Genomic DNA, 19,333 nt, shown 5'->3' with positions numbered 1-19,333 from the left:
TGGGCGAAGGTGAAACTGCCCTGTGTCTCCCGCAGAGGGAAGGATTGGATGAGTTTGGACGATGCTGCCACCCCCAAATGCCTACAGACTAAACTCAAGGCTGGAGAATCTAAGCCTGAGAAGGTAAAAGCCCAGCAGCAACAACAGCCTGGGACAGCTGTAGGAGGGGGTCTCACTCATTAGGAAGGGTATTTCTCTCCTTCAGCAGAGGTGGTTTCAGCTCCCTCCCTCTCAGCTGGCAGCCCATGCAGGCAGGTTTCATTCTAGGGATTTGCTGCTAATGCCCAGGTCTGGAAGTGGGGCCCTCCTCCCTCCCTCATCCTTACACACAGCCCCAGGAAAAGAATTGCTTCCCAACAAGGAGACTGGGGATGCAAGGCACAGCACACCAGCACCCATGATCAGCACCGCTCCCCGGGCTCTGCGGCTCTCCCAGGACCCGCAGTTGGTCTGCAAGCTCTGGGCAGAGGAGCCTCTCCATCACAGGTATGCCAAACTCCTGCTAGCACCCATGGCTCTGGGCACTCTCAACTCCAGAGGAACTGTCACGGCTCACAGCAACCAGGGCAGCCCACACCCAGTAACCTACATCCAAACTCCTGCTGGGACTCTGGGATTTGCTCCAGCAATTCTTTATTGGACAAAAGCATATGCAGGTACAGGGTGACCCGCCACATGTACACACATGGCACACATCGTGGGCACCAGAAGCCCCTCGGGCACTGGGTACCTCCCTGAGCACACCCCTGCGATGCCCAGGGCAGGCTGCCCGGGACAGAGAGTCCCACTGCCACCTCGTGGGTAAGGGACGCATTGCCTCTGCTTTGCCACCGGGCACAGCGGGCAGCAAACCTCCCTGCAAAATCCCAGGCCCTGCAGGAGAACAGAACCCAGAGAAACCTCGAAGGACCTGGCTTGGAGGGAGCAGGGAAGTCCACACATACCAGAGCTGGAGGCATCAGGAATTAATCTGATCTTTCCTTGCCTATCTCCATCCCTGCTCCCCAGGTTGACGGGGAAGAGAGTATGCTGCCACACAGGGCAGGTGTCTGGCTGCGGTCACAGGTCTGAGGGAAGAGCAGAAAGACTCACTGCCAACAGCACCCTTGAGGGTGCTGGCTGTCCAGGGACAGAGCCTCAGGAACTGAAATGCTGGTTCCATGCAGAAGCCTCATGGGTGAGGCAAACCCATTAACTCCCTCTGCTCCCAGTTAGTACCAGGTTGTTAAAAGAAGACTTCTGCTCATTTTCAGCAGAATGGGCCACAACGAAAACTCTGCTTCACTGTGCAGTCAGAGACATAAGGAAGGTACAAATCTCCCCCATAGAGGGAATGAAGCAGTGAGCAACCCCTCATGGCTTTGAGAAAACAGCCTACAGCAACTCCCAAAAGGAGGTCTGGAAACAGAGCACTATTGCTGAAACCACTTTGGGTGTAGGACACCCCACTCCATTAGATACAGGGGTGGTTCTGCTCACTGGCTGTAGAGCCTACAGCTCCAGTTTGCACTGGCACAGTAAGGAGGAGGCCCTGGATTTCCCCTGCCCCATAGCAACTCCCTCTCTGTGTCTCAGAGAGCCGCAGCAAACACAGGGAGGGAGGAAGAGCTGCCCTTTCGCAGACCAGCACAGTGTCCGTGGCACAGCCCTGGCTGACACGAGTGGGGCACTGTGGGGTGACATGCAGTGCCATGCTCCTGCATTCAGGACTATAATGACCCAAGGAGGAGTGGGTGGGCAAACTGAGCTCTGCCTTCCTGAGCTGCCAACAAGGCTGAAGCCAGCTCTGAGCTAGATCCAAAGAAGGAAAACAGACTTAAAAGTCAGTCCTCTAGGAAAGGTGTCCTTGGGTCCCATGACAAGGCCAGAGGGGATTCATACTGTCCCTCTGGTCCACAAACCTGCAGTCTCCATGTGAGGGAGCAGTAGAGTCTCATCACAGTTCTGCACAACTCCAGGAAAGCAGCAGTGAGGAAGGAACATCCCTTTGACACCCCTCTCTGGGCTGCTGGGCAGGGGAACATCACTCCTGAGCTTTACTCTTATTTTTCTGCTTCCATATTTTGGACAAGCGGAACTTGTTCTTCTTCTTCTCTGGCTCCTGGCTCTCGAGAGATCCATCTGCAGGAGAGGGAGCAGACACAGAGCAGGTTGAGACCCACAGCCCCAGTGCCACCAGTGCTGCTCCGTAAGAGTAGAAGGGCCCTTACCCAACCTCTGGATCATGTCTGCCAACATCTGGTCCTCCTCTTGCTCTCTGTCATGGAACAGCATAGCATTAGAAAACTTTGCCATGTTTCATGACAAGGTGATAGACACCAAAAAACCATGCAAATACTACTGTTATTCCCCCAGTCAGAAATGACCAGCCTCCACGGCACACCCTGAGAAGTGTGCAGGAAAGAAAAGAAAAGAAAAAACCAGTTGGAGGAGTGCTAGACATTAGCAAATTGCGTCTGGTTCCCTTGAAAGCAAGGGCCTGTGTGGGGATTTCCAAATCATGGCAGTCCAGCACTGCAGGGAGGCCCTTCTCTCAGCTGGCCTATGAATCATCCGAGTTCACATAGTCGTGAGAAACCACCACACCCCAGGAGATGAATAAAGGTTGAGAGACCAGAAGCTTGGGGTGCTACAGAGGTGCTCATCGCAATCAGGGACAAACACTGCTGCTATCTCCTTGGCCCTGGGCAAGGCCAGAGCCAAAAGCCTGGGCATTACTAGAATCCTTGAGCTGGAGTCAGTGCCCCAAGATCAAGAAATGGAGGCTGCTCTCAGCAACAGGAGGCACAAATCCAGCTACTTGACACAACAGTCTTCCTTTGAACTTGGGGAGGATCCAACTCTTGGCTACAGTTGTTCTTTCACTTGCTGCAGCAGATGAACACGTTCCTGGTTTCATGTTCCCAGAGTACTCCCGCAGCTCCTGTGCTGCCTCCATCCTCCCCATCTCCAGCCTCTCTTTCCCTTCCCCCCCACCTTCTACATTTTCACAGCCCTTGTCCTCACAGCAGCATTAGCTTGAGAGAGCCCTGAACGTGGCTGCAGTCCTGATCTCAGCTTCTAACAGCTGCCAAGGAAGCAACGGCAGCAGTGTTTAGGACAAGATGACTGGTGACAGGTCACCACCCACCTCTCATGGAGCAGAAGTCTGGATTACAGCCATTCACCCACCCCTACAGCCTGGGCAGCAGAGGAAGTACAATAGAAATCACCCCTGGTGTTGGCTCTTCTCCCGCCATCTGAGGGCCCTCACCTGAGTCTGTCCTCATCCAGGCACTCCACAATATTATTCCGATCATTGACTGTGTTCAGGTACGACTCCAGCAGCTCCTTCTCTCGTTCCTTCTCCCTGGGTGTCTTCAGTTCCTCTGCAGAAGACAAGGGAAGCCCATCTCAAAGCTACAGGCGAGTACCTCGCCGCTGTGGCTCCTGCCTCCACCCTGCTCCAGTGGGTCCCTCTCACAGGCCCAGATTTTATTATTCTCACGCTCAGGGGCACATCTTACATCCCCTCAGAAAGTGCAGGTGGGTTGGATGTTACAATGGCTCCGCACAGCCAGCGGCCAGCAGGACTCAGTGCAGCTGGTCCTTACCTGGCTTGCTCATGAGGTGTCGCAGCTCTGTCTCAATGTTCCACTGCTGCTCCTCCAGCTTCTGCTGTTTCATCCTGGAAGGAACCACAGAAGCGATGAGTTACTGCCATGCCCCGGGCTGGACCCTTTTCATATCATGCTAAAGCCTCATCCCTGCACTGCGAACCATCTGGGTAGGGGCTGGTGGATTGGGGGAAATCGTCCTCCATTACATTTGTGAGGTTTCCCTCCCCACAAACTCATCACAGACCTTGGGTGCTCATCAGTGCTCAAAGGCCCATCAGCTAATACCTCAGGATGCTGGCAGTTCTCCCAGAGATGTCTTCAAGCCCACCCCTCATCCTACCAACTGGCACATTATTTTTTGGGTTGCCATGTTCCCTATCTTTCCCTGCTTACTGCTCACAGGCGAAGTGCACAAGCAGACGGGTGAATTTCTGGTTGTACTTACTTGTACATCAGCTCCGATTCCTGTCTGAGCAGCAGCTGTTTCTCATGGATCAGTTTGAACCAATCCACCATGAGGGCATCCTCAGATTCATCTGCAAAGAAGACAAAGGGCAAGACTCCTCCAGAAGCTGCACCAGTTCAGTCTCCCTGGCTTTAAACACACAATCACCTGAGGGAGAGCCTAGGAAAACAGCTCATCTTTGGTACTCCTGGGTACAAGGGAAAGGGTGCAGATTGCTCCCTGCAGACTCAATGAAGCTGCTCACAGATACTCTGCCACAGGGCACCCAGCTCATCTTCCATGCGGTTGGCCCAACTCTGCCATCCTGAACGAACTCACTAAGCCCTGTGAAATTAGAGCCAGCCATGATGACCAGTCTGGTTTAGGATCCAAAAGCCAGATCAATAGCAGCCTTCCACTCTCAAAATTCCCTGATCTTCAGCCAAATGAACACAAGACCTTGCTCAATAGGTTAGGATACAGCCAGAGATGGTTCAAAATTCCCAGGGCTTTAGGTACCTTTGACAATCTGGTGTCTCACATGTAGCATGAGCTCCTGGAAATGGAGCCAAGAACACCCAGGGGTAGGACATGAGCCTTACACCTTCCCACCATAACAGAGCTGGCCCCTGGTTGTCTTTACCTCCCTCGCAGCCACGCAGCTGCTTCTCCAGATCCACTCCTTTCAATTCCAGCTCATCCAGCTGCTTCTCGATGTCACGCACCTTCTCCTGGATTTCCTCCTCCGGGAGGTAGTCTGGGTGCAGCTAGGAGAACAAATGTAGGAATAAATACAGCTTAGTACCCTCAGACTGCCTGCTGAGGTCACAGCCCCAACAGAGATGGGAAATGACATAAGGAGCCCAACTGTAGAGCCATGTCCTGGAAGGGCCAAGTCAGCAGAGATGCAGAGCTGGCTGCTCACAACAGAGCAGTGGCCACTGCAACGTTACAGCGCTGTGATACGTTCGCTGTGAGTGATAACATCTACCCACACTCATTAATGCACAGACATTCCCCCTCCTTTGTTGGGGAAGGCTACGTCTACCAGAATTTTGTTTGGCTCTGTCTTATTCCAGCCTCTGTTGTCCCCCTGCATGGGAGATAACCGGCAGTCTCTCCATCTTGTCTCTGCCCCAGAGCCTTTCACCCTCTCCCTAAGAATTCAAATAAACCCTCCCAGTAAGACAAACTGAGATATATCTGGGTAAGCATTCCAGCAGGACACCCAACAACCCCAGCCTGTTCCCCTTACACTTGGTTTCCAGCCATACCTTGGTTGGGGACACCACTGCAGGGCTCTGGGTGCTTTCCGGAACAGAGGGTTTAACTAGAAGGGAGAAAAAAACCCACAAAACCCACTACAACAGATGTTAAATAATTTTGTGGTGTGGGACAGTGCCTACACCACCGGTGAGCACAACAGGTCCCTGCCACCCAACAGAGGGCACTGACGACGCGTGCATCGGCACGCTAGGCTAAGGCGAGAGCTGTGTCTGCAGGAAACGGCACAGCCTGATTTACTCCTCCTGGCTGGACACTCCATACCCCGGTCACAGGGTGCCCCCCGCATCCCCAGGGCACAGACAGTCACCTAACTCAGGTGTGACTTGGGAGCTTGCACCTGAGAATACTGATTTCCATTTTCATTCGTTATCTTGTTAAAACTCAAACATATTTACTGTGGCAAAAGCCACCCCTTATTAAGCTTCCAAAGGACAGAACAGAAATAATAGGTTACGACCACAGGAAATACCAAGATATACTTAAAAATGTCCCTCTAGTGCTCTTGTACAAAGAAGTATCAGTAAATACAGATGAAACAAAGATGGTCTAGGGGACCTTAGCATAGGTCTCAGAAAGTAAGGTTCAATTCCTTCCACAAAACACTTTCTAGGTGAGAAGTCCCTTAGGCCCTGCTACACAGCATTATTTAGGCCCTGGACACCTATTAAAATCAATCCTTAAGCAATGTGTATTTGTTCCACTGTGCCTCAGCTTCCTCTGCCCAACTGTGCTGCAAGGATAACTACAGAAGAGTGTGAGGTAAACGACAAAGATAGAAGACTTAGAGGATGAGAAACAAGTAAGCAGCATAGGTCTTTTTACTGGAAAAGAGATGTCAGAGGGAACATGCCAAAATTCTGTAATGCTATAAATGGCACACATAAGGAGAACAAAGAATGATCGGTCACTGATTCCAATCTAAAAGAAAAACGGGGCAAAAATGAAGGTAGCAGGTGGCAGGTTCAGCAGAAACTAAAGGATTGTGGTGTTTTTACAACAAATAGTTCAACTGTGGGATTCTTTGCTACGCTTATTTGTGGACACCGAATGCTTCTGGGGTTCAGGCAGTGAGCAGACAAACTAATGAGGGAAAATCCTGTAAGACCTATTCAACACAAAGATGCTGTCTTTGGCTCAGGAAGTTCCTCAACTTCAAATTCCGGCATCTGGAAAAATATAAAGGAAAAGTAATAAAGTATCTTTGTATGTTTTCCCTGTTCCGTCCCAAGCATTCGTTACTGGTCACTACGAGCGTCAAGATACTGTTCTAGACGAACGTGTTAACGCGACATAACGCAACTGTCTTTATCCTCTTTGGTCCTGAGGCCCTGAAATGTCATGGAATTTCCAGGATACAAAATAAGGACTCCGTTGGCTTGCATTTTGTGAGCAGCTGAATAAATCTCCCTTATACAGCAAATGAAACAAAGGAGGCAATAAAACAGAGCGGTTTGTTTCACAAAGGATGCTGAATCAATCTTCTCATCCTCATGTTGCTGATTTCATATCCTAGACTGACCAGAGGAATAGCAATGTCAGCATGAAAAAAAGGAAACTATAATTTCCACCGTAGAAGGATGATTTAGAAACTTCACAGCATGACAAAGAAGAGTAACCATAGTCTTGAAAGATTACACCATTACTGCGTATCAGAACCATGACTGGTGCATAAATTCTGCTTGAATAAATCATGTCCAGTAAAGTACAGAAAGCATACCCTTTCAGAAACTTCTTCAACTGATTTGAATTGGGTTTCCTTGTTCCTGGAACCACCACCCAATTCAATATGATTTATCTGATTAACACACACATTTATCAGTGTTAGTTTATCAGTGAATGAGGACTCAGCACTCGATGGCCTGTTGCTTTGTCCTCTGTTCCTGGGAGTCTCTGAAGAGGGCTTTCCCCAGGCAGTTCTATTGTGCTTGCAGGAGCAGCAGACAGGAGATACCTAATTAAAGGTCAGTCCCTTTAAACACAAAAAAGTTCAGGTGCTAAAAACATCACGTGTAGACTTTCCTCTCTTTTTAGTCAATTTTGAGTGATCTGAAAAAAAAAATAGTTTGGTCTCTGTATGCAATATTTTCACTGACATTAAAAAATGTTCCTCTTCATCTTGGGTAGGGGAGGAAATAAAAATCTTTCCTAAGGATAAGCAGAACATAGTGGCTGGTGGGTTTTTGGTTTGGTTTGGCTTGTTTGTTTGTTTGGGTTTTTTTCAAAAACAGCAAATAAGAACTTTCAAATCAAATAACAAGTATTCTTCATCACTGTGATTCCCAAAGTGATCAATTGGCAACTGCAATAAAAAATGGCTCATCATTATGAATTCCAACATGGTATAGCAGTGCTATATTCGGTCTTTCCTGGGAAGCTCTGCCCATCTTGACATGAGTACCTGTACCGTTTTAATCTCTCATGAAGCATTTTCTTGATCCAAGGTTATAAAAAGCCAATGATAAATAGGAAAGAAATTGCCCTAATTCAGACAGTCACCATCTCAGAGGATCTTTTCCATCTGTGTGTTCTGAGTAATGTAATAATGTTGTCACTGAGGTGAAACCACCGAAAACCAAGGCCAAGTTATGAGATAATATTGCTGCTGAGTAAATTGGTGTGGTGAATGAAAACAATTAGCTACAAGTCCTCGGACACTTGCTAACGCAGACGCTAAATGGTGCCAACATAAAAACACATGTTACACCGCGTTGCCAACAGGGCTATTTAGGAGTCTGAAACATAGCATCATGCATGTACTGCCACAATTTTTTCGCGGGAAGGTAGCCGCAGAAGTCTGCACTTTTTGTCCCAGCATTCTTCCTTCTTGTTCCTAATGCTAAGTTTATGTAAGACTGGCCACCGCAGTGAGGATCGCTGCGGGAGCATGCCAATGAGCGCATAGCACCAGGGTGAGATCACGTTCAGACCAGACCAGTTGAAATGTGCTTTGTTAGGCCACATACAGGATGCTGCATCCTTGGTGTTGTGGCAATCCGTGCCGTCTTTGGACATCCTGAGGTTTTAATAAGGTGAGCTGCTTTATGATTATTTCTCAGTGAATTACGGGAGAAAAACAGGAGTAAGTGGTCACTAGAAGACTTCTGCATTCAGAAAACGTTGTGTGGTCACTGCAAATTTGTGAGTTATATGCAAAGGAATCAGGTCAGCAGTCTGAAATGGATCCAGTTAACGAGAACGAAAGCACCAATAATTCCGCATTAAAAGCCTTTGCGCGAGTCTTTAGATCAAAACCCCAACGCAGTTAATTGTAGCCTTCTTGCCTCCTTCCACAGGCTTCACATGAGGCCTCTAATTCCAGGGTGCTCTGCTTCCCAGCTACATGTTACTTCCCAGCTCAGATAATACAGGTTCCACCGAAAGAGCTGATACGAATAGTTTCTTACAACAGCTGAAGAGGAGATTAATGAGAAAAACTGATCCAAAGGGGAAAGCAGCTGGACAAGGCCAGACTAAAAGGAAGAGAAAGAAAGATGAGGAAACAAAAAGGAAATCTGGAAAATAACGAAATAGTAAAGATTCCTTAGAGGGTGTGGAATCTTCCTGCTCCTGTCTGCACTGGCCTGACTCATTACAGCATTAGTTTTAACACTCTAAATCGTTACCCATGTCATCATATGTCAGAAGGAAACGTGCCATTCTGATGCTATATGTAGGAAGTTATGTCGGAAATACTGACTCACTGTAAGGAAAATAGTATATTCATAAAAAACTCATCTGTGAGGCTTGTGGCACACTAAATAAAAATAGCTTACTTTCAATATTAAATTAAAATGGTGAATTCTTCAATCATATGCAGAGTCAAAATCAGAAAAGAAATGTAAATTTTTTTTTTAGCAATTTTGATAGTTTGAATACCAGCACTTGTAGTTTGAAAAGGCCACTTCTGCCCAGTGCTCCATTCTTAGCCACAAGGGAGCAAACGTCCATTGGTCAGCAAGACAAGATTTCTTGGTAATGATAATATCTTTATTAGACTTATTCATAATGCTAATACCTTTATTAGACCAACTGCTTTATGCGGGAGAGATAAATATATGGAGCACAACGCCTTCATCGTGCCTCTTTTGTATTTCCTTATATAGTGAAAATGCCTAGGTTATTTAACTGTTTAGTAGAGTTTTGTATTTTTTTGACAGAAAACTCAGGAGGCACTTCAAGAACAACGCTCTCAAACCACCGTGCACTGCAGGCCACGTGTCACTCTGTCACATTAGTACAACGACGGAGTTCCGCACGGATGCACGAGAGCAAAAAAATACTTTTCTTAACTTCAGAGCCTTCTTCAGGGAGGAACTGAGTCTCTGCTCTGCAGGAGGTAATGACATATTATCACCCCCGGCTTAACGATGGGGAAACCGAAGTCATAAATATCCCAGGAACTGTGACCAAGGTCTCCTCCCTTCTAAAGCCATAGACTGTTGAAGGATTCTCCTCCTAGTTCAGCACATTACCACATTCAGGAATCTTTCCTACAGAGACAAAAATCTTCTCTTGTCAACAAAATAGAACATCATGGTAATATGATTAGAAAATTTTTGAGGCAAACATGTGCTCTTTACCAATTCGTTCTGCCTAAATGGAAGAGAAAAGTCTTCCATTGGATTTCTTCATACCATCCAGGAGGGAGGACTTGTAAAAACAGTTCTTATTGAGAAATACAATGAAGCACACAAGATGTACATATGTACCAAACTGCTGTTCTCATTCATTTTTATTCTTACTCTATTTCACACACAAGCTTTTCTAGCAGAACGACTGCATCTGGGTTGCACTATAGGAAAGTCCAGCCCTTTTTGTTTTGTGCCAGAGCTGTAGCTTAGCACTCTTTTCCATACAAAATAGCAATGGGCCTTTGCTGTTTGAACAATCTTTTCTACATTGTCGGCCTGTTTTCAAACCCTGTGAAGGAAGGTTGAGTAAAGGGTGGGTGTCTGGTGCTAATGAGAAAGACTTCTCTAAAGCTCTTCCTCAGTAAGTGTACTACGGCAAAGGCTGCAATTTCAGATTCCTTAAATCTCATGGGATTTTTCCCACAATCTGAATTATTTGTCTACTTTTCCAATGAATTTCTGTCCCAGCCCCCCTGACATTAGATATCACCGTCGCAAGGTGTGAAAAGTTACACTGGCATCATTAGAAAATAGTCTCAAACTTGTTATTTACGCTGATACTAAACAGAAAAGTTCAACCTAGAAGTCACTCCACTGCAGCCAATAGAATTATCCTACCGGTGAACGTAGCCGGCAGATGCTTTTGCCTCATGACTGCCATACATCTAAGTACTTGCCCTGTGGATGAACTCATTAGTATTTACTATGAATAGCTTACCGAACTATGGAAAATACCAGTTCTCTCTACTTCTGTGCAATCGCAATTTTTCATTTCAGGGTTTTTCCAAAGGCACACCCTATTTACTAGTCATCATCTCTCAACTATTAACAACATTTTCCTTCCATGGCACATGAATAATAGGACATTGCAATGGCAGGAAAGCATTATATACCTTAAACTCGCTACTGGGCAGGAACTGGGTAGCACATTATGATCGAGCCTGACTCTAATCTCTTCTTAAATTCTACTTTTCTGTGGGAGTGCTCTTAGACAATTTTTTTTTGAGATGAAATTGTCCTCATGCTCATTCCAGAAGATTTTTATGTATGGAAACTTTTCGTCACATCTTTTCAATGACAGGTGAGTTGTTTTATCCGAAAGTACAAGTACCACCACACACATCCCCCTGGTAATGCTATGGTTAGATGAAAAATGAGAAGGATTGAAACGGACAATATCAGAGCTGACAAGTCTTAAAAATCTACTTAGAAAAGAAACAACCTAGCGAGCAGATGGATTGGGGAATGAAGATGAAAAATAATTGTGATTTAGGATGCACATTTCCTAGAGTAAATGCCATTTTCAGAAGTGATGTAAGCATGTCAGTGTCTAAGTCAGACTGAAAGCCAGTAAAATCTACGTGGTTAAGTGAGCTCACAGGTTATGAATTTAAGATATGAGTAGTATTTGGTGGTAAAACTTGCCAACGGCACTTATTCTGAAATACTAATGATTTACCCAGGTCATTCTTACCACTTTGCAAGTAAGAAAAGGCCAGTGTTCAAATCTACGGTAATACCGATACAATTACTAATATTACAGTTATACCATTCTAGTTTGGCTTCACATTTCCCTGTTCAGACAAGCAAAGCGTCACTTTCAAAAAAGTAATGTTTTTACAGCACTATTAGATGTGGACATCAAAGTTTAGCATCTTTTGGAACTTGAGGACCTTTACTAACTGCACCATGAAAATCTTAGGTTGGCTCAGCATTTGAGGGTCCTGCTGTTTGACACTTTAGATAATCCTCTTGAAGGGTATCAATTCAAAGAGGGCCAGATTCATTAAAATTCTACATAATGGCTAACAAGAAAAAATAGAAAAATAGTTGTCATCTTCTGCCTAAGCACCTACATGGAAATTAAAAACCTGTAAATACATTTTCAGAACTCAAGTACACACAATAAATGAAACCAATTTTTTCATTCCTTCCCAGAGGGGACCAGGACACCACACGCACCAAAGCCAGGGCCAGGAACAAGACTGGGGGCATAACGTACGAAGCACAAGCCTGCTGTACTGACAAAGCACGCATGCTTCAAATTCAGGGGAAAAAAATCATGTTGTAAATATGTCATGGTTTCAGACACTAAGAATGCATTTCCTTTCTGGCTAAGTTCATATAGAGCAGAATAAATCATATCAATATTATTATTATCTTTACAGCTGCCTAAGCCCCTTTGCCTGACATTCAGGTCGGCTGAAGCAGTTGCAATTTAGACTGATTTCCTTCATACTGCTAAAACATATATAAAAAATCTTAATGTTTTAACAGCCTAAGGAAGGGGAAAAGACTTTTTTCCATATCAGCAAACATTAAATTTTGTCTACAGTAAGAATGGTAAAAAAAAAAAGTTAAGTCATTTAGGAACATAGCTATGCAACTCACATTGTAATGTGAAAGCAGATTTTTTAAAAAGCATTCCTTCTCCCAAGACAGGTTACCCTGTGTCGTCAAGGAAAGCTGCATCTTTGATGAAGGGGTTCACTGGAGCACGACAGCGCCAACATTGCACTGCTTGCATCCAACTAGAAGGCTACCCTGGAAAGCTGCACTGCGAGAAGTCACAGCAAAGAATGCAGATCCACAAGGAGCATTTTTTTTCTGCCAGCACATCTACCTCACTTACTGGAAGCCCTCTAGTTAAAAGCTTGTCTACATGTTAGGGCTTATGCCCCCACAATTATGCTGCTAGAACCGCCTCGTTGGTGTGGTTCTGTCTGCCCTTGCTTTGTCAAGAGGAAATTGGAAGGATTTTGCAAGGAGCTTTGACAGCCCATTATTCAAAGCTGTGCCACTACCAAAAAGTTGGCAAGGCTGAAGAAGGTGCTTTAAAATAATACCACTAGTGTGACGTCAAGTAGATTAAAAGAACTACCATACCTCCTGCTGGCAGAGCTATTGGGCAATTACATTCCCAGCTGCTCCTAGAGACCGAGGAGCTTGGCACAGGTTGGAAGGCTGAGGTACGGATGAAAACGGGCACGGCAATGCTGTGGTCCCCCTAGCTAATACGGGTATGCCATGAAAGCCCCAGGCAATGACATGGCTGGAGCCATCTTCATGAGTTTCTAGGGATAGAGGTCAACTGGTTTTTATATTCTTAACCAGCTTAATCAGTGTGACCTGAGCTTTTTTTTTTTTCCCCTGCAATCTGTCAGGAAATTAGAAATAAAATTGAATAGTGAATTCTTACCTAACTGGCTTGTAGGGTAGCTATTCTAAATAAGCCCAAGTTTGCCGTTGCATGTTCATGGTTTAAACCTGCAGATACTTGTAAATCATACACAGGCACGGAACAGAGAACTCAGCTCTTCAGGGTCGGAGTCACAGATAATGAAACAAACAAGGTTTAGAATATTAAGAAAAGCGCACACGGTTATAGCTGACTGGAGCTGAACATTGTTTAGGTGATCAATACCTCTGTTTTTTGGAAATACCCACTGTGGTCAGACTCTGCAAATTAGGTCAGTAATTTCATAATGTTTCTCATTCATTCTCAGAAGGGATTTAAAAGAAATGGCTCATGTTATAAAAAGTTCTCTCCACAAGCAATATTTTTAAACCACACAGAGAACGCACACCCATGTAAATGTGCCTGGTTTTTTTTTAAATGCGGACTTATTAACCTTGATGAATATGAAATCACCGAGTTTAGTTAATCTACTCCAACATACAACCTTGCCCCAAATTTACCGTCACAGTTCATACTTCTTAGTGTTGTCGGGCCTCAATTCTGAAAACCCCAGCACTTTATATTTAACCCACAAATGGCACCAAATCACATGGTTGACCTTAATAGTACAGATAACTCTTTCCCTGTATGGCAGGAACAGACTTGAAGGAGTTCAGCCAGTCTCCACAGCAATTTCCCTGCTGTGTTTAGTGGATTATTCCCACCCACGCAGGTCAGTAACCACAGACAGCAAAATAAAAGATTCATATAACTGCTCACATCCAAATACAGTCCAATTAATTCGTCATCATCCCTTGTAATAAAAAAAAATAACAATTCCAAAATTCTATTTTCCACCTCACTGAGAGTCAAACTTAGAAAACAGAACATGCTAGCATGACTTATGTTCCTAACTTTTGCCTCAACAACCATCTTTATCCTTGACCTTCATACTTTATAAGTCTGCAGTGGCCACAAGTTTTATGGCATAAGTTTTATGCATCATCTCACAAATCTTTCTTCATACTCAGGCAGTAGTTATGTCAATAGCAGTGTACAGTTCACATATTTCAACATCAGTTGTCTATTAAATGGCATCAAACAATGACATTGTCAGATTACAGGCTGCCATCGATTAGGAAATCATTATTTAAACCAAAACCATGACAGTGTATATTCAGAACCACAGCTTTAGTACCCTTTCTGCTCTGCCCGCACCTACGACACTGAGGTGAGGACAGAGGCACAGTTCTAGAGTACAAAATTGGGTCCTATGAGTAACACCGATGTTTTCCAAAGAGCTGAGCATCCACCAGTTCTTTCCAAAGTCGTAACAATCATGTGAGAACTAATATACAGGCATGTCACTTCAAACCTTGGCCGAAGTGACAAAACCTCTTTAAAACTTAACAGGCCCTCTGCATTTTGAACCTACTTCAGAGATAAAATCAGGACCGGATGAGCATTAAGGAAAGATCCTTATGCTCAATGACAAGAAGAACTACTTCACAGTTCATTCAAAATCAGCCTTTCCTCAATCCAAACGCAGTACACCTGACTGACATCTGGCATGCGAGGATATACAGGCAAAGAGCTCCTTAGGACTACCCCTCTCATGGCACCTGCACTAGATGAAAGCGTTTTAGCAGGAAAAAGGAAGAACCTGCTCCGTGGTCACGCAGGTAAAACCACAGGGTGCCTCGTGGTGTGTACTCTCTATATCCTCTCTCTCGAGCAGAGGAACGCTTACTCCTAACAGCGGAGATCCTGGTCCGTGCAGGTGGGCAATAGGACGTATTCTCTTTGACTTGCTGGACCAGTTTCTCCACTGGGAGACCAGTTCCACCATATGGGTCGTCCCCCCTGTGTCCCCCCTAGATTGGTTCTCTGGGAAAAAAGAAGGTAGAGAGTGTGATTATTAATAATTCCCAGGAGATAGCGCCCAAGGTACGGAAGTGACAGCAACGCTGAATACACAGACCAAATAATTCTCATGGCCAATAATCTCATCTGATCATAAGCGAGTAGTACACAGTGCAGCAAAAGGAAAATCCTCATCCAGCTCCCAGGGGTGATAAACAGCACAGTAGGGAATACATAACGCAAGGAAGGGCTTACATGACACAATCATGCGAACTAATAATACAACCTTGTGACCAGCGACTATTAAACGAATATAATGAATGCTTACAACAGATTTTGTTTTAACACGCTCTGATCAGATCTGTCATTATCTCAGCCCTTCATGCCCCACATTGGGTGCCAAAAGGACTGTCGTGGTTTAACCCGGTCGGCAGCTACAACAACCACGTAGCCATTCGCTCACTCCCCTACTCCCAGTGGGACGGGGGAGAGAATCGAAAAGAAAATGGTAAAACTTATGAGTAAGTCGGCTTAATAGGACAGAAAAGGAAGATGATGATGATGATAATATAGTAATAATGATAAAAGACTATACAAAACAAGTGAGGCACAGCACAAATGCTCATCGCCCAGAGCTGATGCTCAGCTAGTTCCCGAGTCGAGCCGCCTCCCAGCCAACTGCCCCAGTTCTATACGGAGCATGATGCCATATGGTATGGAATATCCCTTTGGCCAGTCTGAGTTGGCTGTCCTGGTCGTGTGCCTTCCCTTGACCTTCCCCGGCCTTCTCCGTGGCGGCCTGTATGAGAAGCTGAAAAGTCCTTGACTGCTTGGCAAGAGCTAAAAACATCACTCTGTTATCAACATTATTCTCATCCTAAATCCAAAACACAGCACTATACCCATCGCTGCTAGGAAGAAAATTATCTCCATCCCTGCAAAACCAGGACAAAGTTCATGTATGGTGTTATGTGGTTATGACAAATACAGCAATACAGAAGCAATTATGAAATAAAACGTATTCTACTCTTTGTGTATCCTGCTATTTACTTATTTCTCATTTGGTTTGCCCTTGAGTGGTTTTCCTGAAAGTATTTGGGTGTAATACAGATACGTTTTTTCCACTATGATTGGGGCTCCACAGGGCATGCCAGAGGGATGAATGTCCTCTTGGTTTATCACGTGAGCGGCAGAAAGGACCAAAATGCAGCACTCCAACCTAGAGTGACAAATAAGGCTCTCCTGGGAGAGCATTGTGACACTCCTAAGAGACTGGAGAAGGAAGTGCATCCTATTTAGAGCAATGTTACATGAGGATATTTATACCAAAAAGCCACTATGCCAAGTGACCCACGTTTAATCTCTTGTGTGTTAATGCCTCAGGACTGCACGGACATAGCCAGCTGCCTGACTGCAGCGAACAGGCTGGAAACCAAAGGAAGGTGGTTAATCACACAACTTGTAGCTAAGTCATAGCAAAAGATGTTGTAAATATTGGGGCCTTACAAGAGTCTCCTATAGATAACGTGCAGATATGTGGCAAAAAAAAACCAGAGACAGTTGCCTAGCTCAGGCAGTCCATGAAACACAAATCATTGGGAGTAGAGGAACAACTCTAGGAAACTACTGCCACGTGCTCAGTCTGTTCTTGTCTTCTTTCCAGAAGTAAGTTTTTGGCTACTGTCCAGGACAGGAAGCTGGGCTAGATGGACCTTCGGTCTCACCCGGAGTGGCAGTTCTTACGAAAGTCACGTGCGCTTCACTCTGCAGTCTACCACCATTAGGAGAAGTTGGATTTATCCCTTACTTTCCTCTTCTCTCTTGTGTAACACAGACACATGGATAGGTGGTGTCTTACTGCATTGCAACAACAAAGCACTCTGCATTTTGATAAACCAGGACAGAGCAAACTAAGGTATAAGAAAAGCCGTCTCATTCACCGGCACTAGGGAATTGCTGTAGGTAAGCAACCTCCATCCCTGAGCTTGGCACTGCCAAAACACACTCGTGGGTAGACAGTATGAAACACGTTCTTCCCTTTCCCCCCACCACTCCCTTCCTGCCATTTACAGGTGACGTGAAAGTACCGCTCCTCTCCACAACCTTGAGAAAGTCCTGCCTGCACTGGCCACCACTCAACAGACTTTAGTGCATCTGCACGCGTAATAGTTTTCCTCCCGGGGATGGTGTCTATCAGAAACCACCGTCAGCACATTGTCCTGTTGCAACACGTCTGTCTCAGGAATAGCATGGATTCCAGAGAGAGCTACATCCACCTTCACTTGACCAGAGAGCAGCAGATATTTGCAAAATCCCAAGTCTCCAAGGCAGAATTTTCACTTTCACTGCCCAGTGCAAGCTAAAGCCTGGGACTAAAACACCGACAACGACCAGTTTCCCTCAAGAGTCGAAAAATGTAATATACCTCCTCGAACAGATGCCTATTTTATATGTTATTTTTGAAAACTGTGGATCAGTGAAGACTGCTACAATTCTTCCCTCCTGCTCTATGTCATATGTTTTTCTTGAGATGCAAGCTAATCTACTAAAACAGCAATGGAAATATCTTCTTGCGCAACTCTGGATTTTTGACTCCCAGCTAATTTTGAGCATGGAAGTATATTGCCCAACACGAAATGCTAGTAAAGCAAGACACATCAAAAGCCTCTCATTTTTTTAAAGTCCTCATGGGACTTAGGACTTTTTGTAATCAGTTCTTTGAAATTCTCAAGACACTAAGCATGAAAATTAAGCTTGACAGTACCCTAAGAGCTTCAGATAAATGCCTACAGATAGTCAAATGTACACAGTCACGATAAGCCTATTGTTGCAACTTTAAACTGGATTTAACCCTTGCAAATGTTTTTCTTGGTGTAAAAAGTAGAACCGGGAAGAGGGTTTCCATGTAAAGTTCCAGCTTGGAGTGATTAGCATAATAGCCTTTGTGCTGTATTGTAACAAATGTGATGAACTGAAAACATTTATGAGATATTTAGAGGAATGGCTAGGAAATTGCTTTGTTCTCCATAGCTGCAGACTGTGGAAGCAGAATGCTTTCATGGAGAACTTAGTAATCGCTTACTCTACAAGGGTACTCAAAGATGATGAATATTAGCATCTGAATAACATGTCGGTTGTTTGCAATGACCTCTGCGGGAAGCCAGGAATATTTCTTGGAAAGTAAATTCCATTTAGCATTAAAAATAGACACCTACTCCAGCAAAGACACAGCCAAGTGTCTTGCTCCATGGACACGAGTTCAGTATCCTCTTCCACACAGAATGAGCGTACTCAGAAACTCACTTGCCAAGCTAGCAACAATTATTATAGGGTTTGGGGGCATTTTTTGCCAGTACTATTTGAATAAAGTAGCTGAACACATTGTCAGTGAAGGCGCCATATTTGAAGGGGCTTCCACAGTCAGGCTAAATAAAAAGCAGGTTCTTATGCCCTGCGCAGAAATGGCTTTGCACAAAAAAGAAATAGACTACAGGTTTTCTATGTGAAACATCTGGTATCATAAATATGATACCTACTGATCTAAGAGATTTTTTCTAAGGAGAAGTTTGTCCTTATCATTCCTGACTTGCGTGTCAGCAAAAATCTGACTTTTCAGCTCAGCCCAGAATTTCCTTCGTAGTCTTACCTGCCAGCGGCACAGCTGCACTTCTGATACCCACGCTAAATACATAATCTCAGTTAAGATGCTGTACTTGGTACCAACATTTGATGCTTCCCTTGAACAGATGGTCGATATCGCCAATTTCTATTTTTAGGATGTCTTGCATATATACTTGTATAACTTTTATTATATTAGTGACCTTTCAATAAAGTGCTGATTTCCTGTCAGTTTCCAGAATAACGCCGTTTCTGTAACATCCAGACAATATATATAACACACCCCGTATCAATGATTTTTATTTCAACAAGCTTGCTAGTCCTCTCTTCCTCATTCAATATTACCTTTCAGTTTCATCTATAATTAAATCCAAATTAAAGTCGCAAAATGTCCAGTTTGCACAGCAAGGAAAATATAATTATGTTAATGACGTTTTTAAAAACGACAGGGAAAGCAAACAAATTCAGATCCAGAGAAATGCATTGAACGTGGGCTTGCTTTTAAAAGGCCTACTTATTTTTGTCAAACTGTGTTCATGCAACATTCCAGATTTTTCTTTTACTTGCACTTTCATTTTGACTAGCATCTTTTGCTTTCCAGAAACACTGCACTCCTGATCATAAGGGTATTAAACTAGATATTTACTACTACACCATCATGTAAAATGGGCCCTTTTTCCTTCTACACTTAAAACAATCTAGAACATTTTGA

General features: G+C 44.6%; 1 protein-coding gene across 2 annotated transcripts; it reads right to left on the bottom strand.

The window, feature by feature from the left end:
• Positions 1-323: 323 nt before the first annotated feature.
• Positions 324-5,738, bottom strand: LOC129200730 (MICAL-like protein 2). 2 transcript variants are annotated; one of them, XM_054812004.1, is made up of 7 exons: positions 5,319-5,738; positions 4,688-4,811; positions 4,045-4,135; positions 3,594-3,667; positions 3,254-3,368; positions 2,211-2,257; positions 324-2,121 (listed from the first exon to the last, which is right to left on the bottom strand). In XM_054812004.1, exons 3-7 carry the CDS (start codon positions 4,113-4,115, stop codon positions 2,024-2,026), a joined length of 405 nt encoding a protein of 134 aa, XP_054667979.1. In that variant the 5' UTR covers positions 4,116-4,135; positions 4,688-4,811; positions 5,319-5,738; the 3' UTR covers positions 324-2,023. The 2 variants fall into 2 exon arrangements, with proteins under 2 accessions (XP_054667979.1, XP_054667980.1); XM_054812005.1 differs by lacking the exon at positions 5,319-5,738 and having other exon boundaries at positions 4,688-5,263.
• Between the last annotated feature and the right edge of the window lie 13,595 nt (positions 5,739-19,333).

The sequence above is a fragment of the Grus americana genome, unplaced genomic scaffold (genome assembly GCF_028858705.1).
Source record: "Grus americana isolate bGruAme1 unplaced genomic scaffold, bGruAme1.mat scaffold_436, whole genome shotgun sequence".
NCBI classification, from domain to species: Eukaryota; Metazoa; Chordata; class Aves; order Gruiformes; family Gruidae; genus Grus; species Grus americana.
This window is presented reverse-complemented; position numbering and strand designations above follow the sequence as displayed.